This window comes from Otolemur garnettii, unplaced genomic scaffold, assembly GCF_000181295.1.
Source record: "Otolemur garnettii isolate 467f Iridium unplaced genomic scaffold, OtoGar3 scaffold00002, whole genome shotgun sequence".
Classification (NCBI taxonomy): Eukaryota; Metazoa; Chordata; class Mammalia; order Primates; family Galagidae; genus Otolemur; species Otolemur garnettii.
Window position 1 is genome coordinate 10,188,141 of NW_003852397.1, and position 9,123 is coordinate 10,197,263.

Here is a 9,123-nt window from a genome sequence, read left to right on the forward strand (position 1 = left end):
AAAAAAAAAAAAAAAAATGAAATGGTAGTGGAAATCGCTACTTTTCCCAGGACAACTTCACCTAATTCTTCCAGATAACCTTTATATAATCTTATCTTTACCAATGGGGCTTAAAGCCACATGGCAAGTCTTCCTTCTCTTGTCGAACTATTGTAAAAGCCGAAAGGTAGGCACAGTGGCTCAAGCCTGTAATCCCAGCACTCTAAGAGGTCAAGGAGGGTGGATTGCTTAGCTCAGGAGTTGAAGAGCAGCATGAGCAAGAGTGAGACCCCATCTCTACTAAAAATAGAAAAACTAGCTGGGCATCGTGGCAGGGACCTGTAGTCAAAAATACTATCATCATTAGTCATAGGTAGTATATAGGTAGTCACTAACATTCCAGCAGTCCTAAACTGCATGAATCTCCAAGACATTTCAAGAGATAATTTGAGGAAAGGAAAAGGAAGGTGCAATGTTGAATAAACCTTCTAACCCTGTGACCAGGAATTATCTGCTTGCATTTAACTAAACATTTTTGTAAAGGTATACTGTCCATATGGTCCAGCACTCAGATCCCCACGAAAGCAGCCAGTGCTCCACAGCTAAACAGTTTCAGGATTCTTTCCTACTATTTGTATAATTAATTTTGTGCTTTTTGCACAAAAGGCAGTATGCCATGCCATGTGCCCCACATCTTGAATTTTTACACTTGATGTATCTTGATGATCTTTCCATTATCTCATACTTGTTGTCTGCACAATAGTATCATTTAACTCTCCCCTACTGAACATTTAGGTTGTTTTCATCTTATAAACAATGTTGCATAATGAAGTCTTCTAAACCTGATTTGAACATAAAATGTTAAATCCGAAAATGAAATTCGGAATTTGTAATTTTGATATAGAATATTAATCTCAAGAGGCTGTACTGACTTACACATCCTGACACAAGTTTGCTAACTCTTGCCATTTGAATCTTTTAAGATGATAGATTTTAAAAAATCAGGTAAGTATCTACACAGCTTTTATTACACGGGACATTCCCTAAATGAGGTTATAGGTATTTTCCTACTAAAAATACTACACTTCTTTCCCAGTTCACACCCTTCGTGCATTATTTTCCCTCTATCATTAAATATTAACGATATTTTTGTTTTCTTAGTGACAGTGTCACTGTTGCCTTGACTACGGTGCCATGGTGTCAGCTTATTTCACAGCAACCTGGGCTCAGTCCTCCTGCCTCAGTCTCCTAAGTAGCTGGGTCTGCAGGCAACCACCACAAGACCCAGGTAATTTTTGTTTCTAGTAGAGACAAGGTCTCAGTCTTGCTCAGGCTGGTTTCAATCTCTGGGTCTGAAGGGATCCTCCCACCTCAGCCCCCTAGAGTGCTAGGATTACAGGTGTGTGACACCGTGCTTGGCCCTTACTGGCCTTTAGAACTGGGACAAATCGCACTCTGCCTCTCATTCTGCTTTTTGTCTTTTTGTTGTTTCAGAAAAAATTCCTTTTGTAGTTTAGCTTTATACTTAGGCCCTCCCTACTCCATTTTTTTTTCTTTAGTATTTACAAATGTCTGGCAATTCATTTACTTTTTAAAAAGTCTTGCATAAGGTTTTTAGTAGTCATGGCATCAATTTTTTTTTTTTTCAATTTAAATCTTATTCTTCTGGCAGAAGACCTGAAACTCATGGTCTCCCCATCCCCCAATTTGACTACCTGTTAATCCAAAGACCATTATGGAATAAGTCTTTCCTCACCAATTCCAAATATAAATTCTCATCCTATATTAATTCCTGAATATTACAGTGTTTATATAGACATTCTATCACACACTGATCTTACTATGTGACGGAACCACAGCTCGCTGACGTATTTCTTGACATTTCTGTTATTGCTATTAGAAATGGGAGTCTTCATTCTTCCACCAGATCTGGTTGTTGTTTGAAATTTACTGGTTTCTATTTATTAGTGCAGCACCAAATCACTTGGCTGAAACTGTTTGTTTCCATATAATTTTTATAAGGCTTTAGTTTTTTATAATGAATGCTTCTACTTACAAATAGGAAAACAAAACATCCTAAATGTACCCAAGGAGACTCACCATAGTATTGAAGTGGATGATTTTAGCATGATTGTGTAATGGAACGTATGACAGCTAAAATAAATTATACTTACATGTTATCAACAGGAGTAGATCACAACACTGAATGAAAAAAGGCAAGTTACTAAACTGAACATTATGTCCTTTCCCCTGTGTACCTCACAAGCATCAAGTCTACCTCATCATCACCCTAATACAGGACTGAGTTCCTTAGTTCCCAATGTAATAGAGGTTTATGGGTTGCTAACAAATACGTAGCAAAAGGGCAAAAACCTGGATAAGATAGACACACTCTTCAGAGCTGTGGTTACTACTGAAGATTCAGAAGGAAGAAATTCTAAATGACAAATTGTGTAACTAGGGCTTTAAGAAAAAAAACCTGAAAACAAATACAGCACAAGTAAAACATCTGTTAAATAAGGCTGGGTGCAGATCTCTTCATTACAAAAATCTAGGTGCTTCTGTGAATGTCTGAAATATTTAACAGACTTTTAGGGAAACATTTTAGACTGAACTACCTTTTAGCATTCTCTAATTTCTATCTTAAAGCAATAAATTTGGGCCCGGCAAAAAGAAAAATTTCACCAATTTTGGCAAGTTCCTAATCTCTATTTTCTCCTTGTACGTTGTAGTAGAAATTCTATTTGGAGATCCACTACCCTGCAGCCACAACAGCCACGGCTTGTTTGACCCTTGAGCTCTGTGAAAAGCTGCTGGATTCTATAGTGTCTAATGAATAGCCCTTATCTAAGTACTGCTTGGGTTGTGGATGGGAGTTTCAAGGACACACTGGAGAAACAGATTATTTTATCGAGGGTTTGACTGGAATAGTGTATGATCAGGCTGCTTTGAGAAATTAGGGTTTACTTTACAGAGCTGAGAACAAGCACACGAGTTAACACTGGCCTGGTGCCTGTCTTTACAAGGCTCCTACTTGTGAAGTGGCAGCCTCTTCACGGTGTACCAATGCTATGACTCACCATCTATCACCAACCTGTCTTCCAAATAAGACCTCCTGCACACCAAGACTCAGCACCCATCACTAACCAGTGACTTTTGAATTAGACCTCCTGTGTGCATTGCACTCAACAACCACCTGCTCCAATGAACATAACCACTTTCCTGAACTCCCTGTCCTCACAGTTGGTTGGAGAGATGGATTTGAGGCAGTTCTCCTAGCTCCTGGGTGATGTCATTTGTAATAAATGTTCTTTCTTCCTGGGTCATCTTCATTGTCTCAGTAATTTGTTCTCTTTGCAGCAAGCAATTGGACATAGGCCAGAAACCTCTGTTGTAGGTTTGGTGACATTTCTTCACCCTCTCAGCTCCCTTGGCCTTTGGGGATAGGTTTAAACAGACCTGCTCACCATGGAACAGGCTTGCTCACAGCATGGTAGCTGGGTTGGAAGGGCAAGCATCCCGAGAGAGAGAACTAGGTGGAAAATACATCCCTGTTATATCCCTGCCTTGGAAATTATATAGGAGAATCTCTGCCATTTTATATTGGAGAGGTCATAAGCCTCCACCAAAATTCAAGTGGAGACAATCTAGACCCCATCTACAATGAGAGAATAATCAATTACATTGTAAATCATAAACAAAAATAAAAAAGAAATTACCTCCATCTGTCTCCCTCCAGTCACTAGAATGTAAGCTATGGGTTAAAACATTTTTCTATAATATTTGGTTATGTTCCCAATAATCTTAAAACAGGCACTTAAATAGCTGTTGAACAATAAATCACTTTTTAAAGTGTTTATGTCCTTGATTTGGAAATCTGGGTGTAATAATGGAACCTGGATACTATGTAAATGCATTAAAGGAACAAAGTTTTGTTTAAATAGTAGGTTTCATTTTAAACTGACAGTATTGTACTACCAAGTGTGGTCAACAAAAGTTCTAATCTGTTTTTTTCTTTTAATTCAGAATTTCCACTTCTGATTTTTTTTTTTTTTTTTTTTTTGGAGACAGAGTCTCAAGCTGTCATCCTGGTTAGAGTGCTATGACGTCACAGCTCACAGCAACCTCAAACTCTTGGGTTTAAGCAATTATCTTGCCTCAGCCTTCCAAGTAGCTGGGACTATAGGTGCCTGCCACAATGCCTGGCTTTTTTGTTGTTGCAGTTTTCATTGTTGTTTTAGCTCACCTGGGCCGGGTTCAAACCCGCCAGCTTTAGTGTATATGGCCAGCGCCCTACTCACTGATCTAGAGGCGCCGCCTCCACTTCTGAGTTTTGAGATTCACTTCAAAAGACAATTCCTATATCTCACATGCACAGCTCATATTATTAATTTCATAGATAAATTCACCAATAAACTGTTCAAGCTATACAAGGGCAAGACAGTAGAATTTCTATTGCAAAAAGAAATAACAATTATTGTAAATACTATTTCAAAAGACACAGTAAATGGGTATTTTTCAAACTATAATCATTATCTTTCACCTCTAGTGTATTCTAATTCTATAGAAATGGTCATGTCATTAGCCTTTGGAACAAGATTTTATATTGTAATAAATAGACAAAAGACAATCCAAGTACAATTTTTTAATAAAGATAATTACAAAAGATGGAAAAATCAGCTCAGAAAGGCCAATTACTTCTTTAACAGATCAGTTTTTTGACATAATAACTCACATCAATTTTAAATACTATCACAGAAAGCATGGTGGAGAAAAAAAATTTTGCTTCATAATTAGAAAAACTCACAATAAAACTTGCCAAGAAAAACAAAAACGAAAAAAGCCATTTGAAAATAAATACAGTCCATGCCAAAGTAGTATAAAATGAAGCCAGAAGTCTTCAAAAAGAAAACATTTTTCTCCCAATATTTTCTCTTTTTAATGACTTTTCTGAAGTTGGTGAGACTTTCAAATTCAAGGGTTGCTGAGCTGCTCTGATTTGGCTCTATTAAAAGAGACAATGTGAGAATATTAAAAATGGCACAATCTTGGTTTAAATGCACTAACCTGTTCCATTGTACTGATGAGATCCTGTAGACTCATGACAAGAAACATACTAGTTGACAATGCCTAAGTGTTTCTAGAGTAATGCATGCCTTTCTCTACTAAAAGTTACCCTGCAAAGGCTAGCACAAAATTACACATGACCAAACATTTATATACTTTCTGAAAATAAAATCTTCAATCACATTTTTACGTAACAGTTGTGTTAGGTTAGCCCAATGCTTCTTAAATTATCTCGCAACACTAAAAAAATCACGTACACAGAAATAAGAGCACCATGGAAGCCATGAATGCAACATATAAAAATTAATAGCAAATGTCTCAGATAAATATGTTCAAAATACAAATTGCTTTAGTGAAAATAATGACTAATATAATCTTCAGAGTTTTTTAAAGTAAGCTACTTAAATAACAGATAAAGAGTCAAACAGATGACATATAAACCCACAGGTAAGATGGCATATGTTGTGTTACACATGAATACAGACTAAAATTCAGGGCATCTGACATAACTTACTGATGTTTTTAGGTTCAATCCAGTATTCTTAAAGTATATGATAGACACATATAGCCTCCAAATAGATGTGGTTACTACTTTTATAGTATATAAAAAATACTGGATAAGGAACATCATTACCCTTTGGTATCTGTTTTTTCACCACTATTGTCCTTGGATTTATCTTCTTCTTTAACATCTAAAAACAAAGATTAGAAATAAATTGAAACCTTCTCTGAAATATATACATTTTGTTTCAAAATACACCCTACATTAAAAGCTATAACATGTAATCTTACTATTCATGAATTCAATAACTAAATTTTGTGTTAACTCTGTTCAAAATGACAGTGGTCCAGCTGACAATACAAAGTGGTCCAGGCCCTTTTTGAACTTTCGCTTTTATAGGTTTTATTGAAAGAGGTGTTGTGAAGAAGTTCAGAGTACAGAAACAGGGGGCATAGCATTGTGGAAGGACGAGAAAGGCTACCATGAAAAAAATGGCATTTATAAGTATCCAGAAGAGTGAACAGATTTGGGTGGGGTAAAAGAAAATATCTTAAGAAGAGAAAAACATTAAAAAAGGACTTTGAAACAAGAAAGCGTAGGCAGGATGAAAGGTAGAACTGAATGTGGCCAGAGAACTGTGAGAATGGATAAGAGTTAGCTACTCCGACAAGCCCAGAGACACATGCAGAGGCGAAGTCATGCTGCTCATACTTTTAGTTTTTTATTCACACTAAAATAAATACTGAATGTTCACAATTTGAAAAAAAAAAACACTAACACTAACACTTTAACTCGATAGGTAAAAACAAAAAAGTTATACCAAATGTGCTGCAACTTTTCTTTAAGCAAACCAAAGCTGTGAGGCAATAATCTAATGAGTGTATGGTGAAATATCAATATAGTTAGGGATGACATAGACAGACATTTCAGAGAACTGGTCTGATCGATTATACAAACATACATGCTGACAATATGGCTTTTATAACATGTTTCAACTTTCAGCTTAATTTTAAGCTATGTAACCTTAAAGTTCTAAAACAAGATGAGGGAGAGGAAGAAGAGAAAAGTAACGGCCCCAACTCCAGGTTTTCACCTATACACTTAAAAAAAAGATTTCTATAGTAGTATTTCTTTTTTTCTGTTGGCTGAGGGATTTTATTAAGTCCAAGTCCCTGTCAGAAGAGCCCCATCACCTAATAGTGTTTTTTATTCAAAAAGCATAAAAAAGATAAAGATTTAAAAAATGAAAAGAAATGACAAGACACACTAACAGTGAAAGAAAAGGAAAAAAAATTAGAAAAATCCGATAGCTAATGTTAAGTTCTCCTTATATTAGTCATGGCTGGAATTTGATTGATTAGAATCATCACTGGCAAGTCAGAAGTATAAACAGTAGAGTGTAGCCTATTGAGGAGCAAATCCATGCACCAAAGAACAGAGCTAGCAGTGTCAGACATGCTATGGGTAACAAAAAGAGTCAGCTTACTCACATTAACTTCAATTTGATAGATAGTATAAAAAGATGTTGGATCAGTGTCTCTGAATCAGTTTTTCAAGTGCTATAAGATCAAAACCAACGGGCAACTAAAACTTGTGCTCTCTTTACTACCTGCATTAGGAAATGCACCAAGTGCTGAAAAGACAAATATTTAAGACATTGTGTTCCCTAGCCATCAGTAGCTCAATCCAACAGAGAAGCATAAAACCCTATATGATGTGTTTAATAACATGACAGAGGCAAGAGTTAAGTATTCTGGGAACTCAGATAAAAAAACTAAAGATTCAGGTAGCAAATTTGATTGCTTAAAGCTGATATGGCATTTTTAAGAAAGTTAAGACATCAAAAAGTAGTATCTCTTCCCTAGCCCAAATCCAAATCCCGTTCTATCTTTCCTCAGTTTTAATGTTTTCTTCCATTTCTGAACGAAGTCCATTATGTGACCTTTATCAAATGGTCAAACTGGTCTAAGGGTAATATATCTCTTGTGTTTTACTCTCATTAAATAAACTTTAGGTAGTTAAAAATTACCTTAGAATTTCAGCTCTGTTCAGACTATAAATAGATTTATAATCTGTCCTCACTCTTACCCAATTTATAGCACAGTGCAATGTTCATTATTTTAAGTATATGTCATCAAGAGAAGGTAATAGTTTTCCTATATTAGTAAAGCAAATGGGAATAATAACATGTAGAAAGCTTTGCATAAAAAATATTTAAGAGTTAAACCTCACATAGATAAAAAAGTCATCTACCTAACACCCCCAGCTCATCCAACTTGTGCAATTAACTTCAAGATCGTGAAAACTGCAATATAGTTCAATTTTTAAAATGTAACAATCAAAACACAGTCACTAAAAATAAACTTGACCTGCTTTTTTGTCCTCTGTTTCCTTCTTATCTTCTTCAATTCTAGCTTTCTTTGCTCCTTTCTTATGATCAGCCACATTTCTACGACCTCCTTCTCCTTCATCTTCAGAATCTGAAAATTCTTCATCACAAGCTATCCGCTTGTCTGATGCTCGAACTGATATAAAAGATTTTAATGAACGTTGACAGAAATTGTAAGGTTTATACAATCATTACAGCAGACTTATACAAATGCACTAACCAGTTATCACATTTAAAAGTACAGGAGAACAGAGGCTTAATGACTGAATTAAATAAATAATGAATGAAAAGTATTTCTTAATATTGAAAACTTGGCTTTGATTTAAGAAGACAGTTCAAAGAGACATAAAAACATATGAGGAAGCTAATTTTGTTTTTTATTATTTAATTTATTTATTTGAGACAGTCTCACTTTGTCACCCTTGGTAAAGTGCTATGACATCATAGCTCATAGCAACCTCAAACTCTTGGGCTCAAGTGATTCTCTTGCCTCAGCCTCCCAGGTAGCTGGGACTACAGGTACCTGCCATAATGCCTGGCTATTTTTAGAGATGGGGGTCTCCCTCTTGCTTGGGCTGACCTCAAACCTGTGAGCTCTGGCAATCCACCCACGTCGGCGTCCCAGAGTGCTAGGATTATAGGTGTGAGCCACCATGCCAGCCTCATTTTGTTTTTTAAATACCATTGATACCAAATATGCTAAAGTGTCTATACTATTAAGCATACCATTAGCCTGTATGTCTGATAATCATATTAAGCATAGTAAGAAGCTGTAAAATCAAACAGAAGGTGTACTTTAGATAAATGGGATGTTTTTCAATTTATCTCCAGATATACTTAAGTGGCTAATTTCTAGAAATTTCCCACCATATATGTAGTCACATAAATTGAAACTGCCAACATCTAAATCAGGCTTTAAGACATCAGAAAGCTAAATCTGTGTAAAATTAAAAATGGAAAATGCCAATAATAATAATATACTTATGAATAATGAGCCATAATCAAGTTCTTGGGCCACTAACACCTTCAATTTAAACTGTCGTTTTAATAAACCAGAAAAATTTAAGGGGTAAATCAAGGTAGTATCTTACTAGAAATTCTCTTGTCTGGATCTTCTCCATCTTCATCTCCACTGTCTTCATGAACAGCATCTTCTGGAATAGCTTGCATTTGGACACCAGGTGCA

The 9,123-nt window shown here is 35.8% G+C and overlaps 1 protein-coding gene across 1 annotated transcript in view; it reads right to left on the reverse strand.

The window, feature by feature from the left end:
• Positions 1-4,607: 4,607 nt before the first annotated feature.
• HDAC2 (histone deacetylase 2) overlaps positions 4,608-9,123 on the reverse strand; it is a 25,807-nt gene continuing 21,291 nt past the window's right edge. The window contains exons 9-12 of the mRNA XM_012804602.2: positions 9,029-9,122; positions 7,918-8,073; positions 5,681-5,738; positions 4,608-4,984 (exon numbers count right to left, since the gene is read on the reverse strand). Of these exons, the coding sequence (XP_012660056.1) occupies positions 4,954-4,984; positions 5,681-5,738; positions 7,918-8,073; positions 9,029-9,122 (339 nt within the window). The 3' untranslated portion in view covers positions 4,608-4,953. The remainder of the gene's footprint in view (positions 4,985-5,680; positions 5,739-7,917; positions 8,074-9,028; position 9,123) is intronic.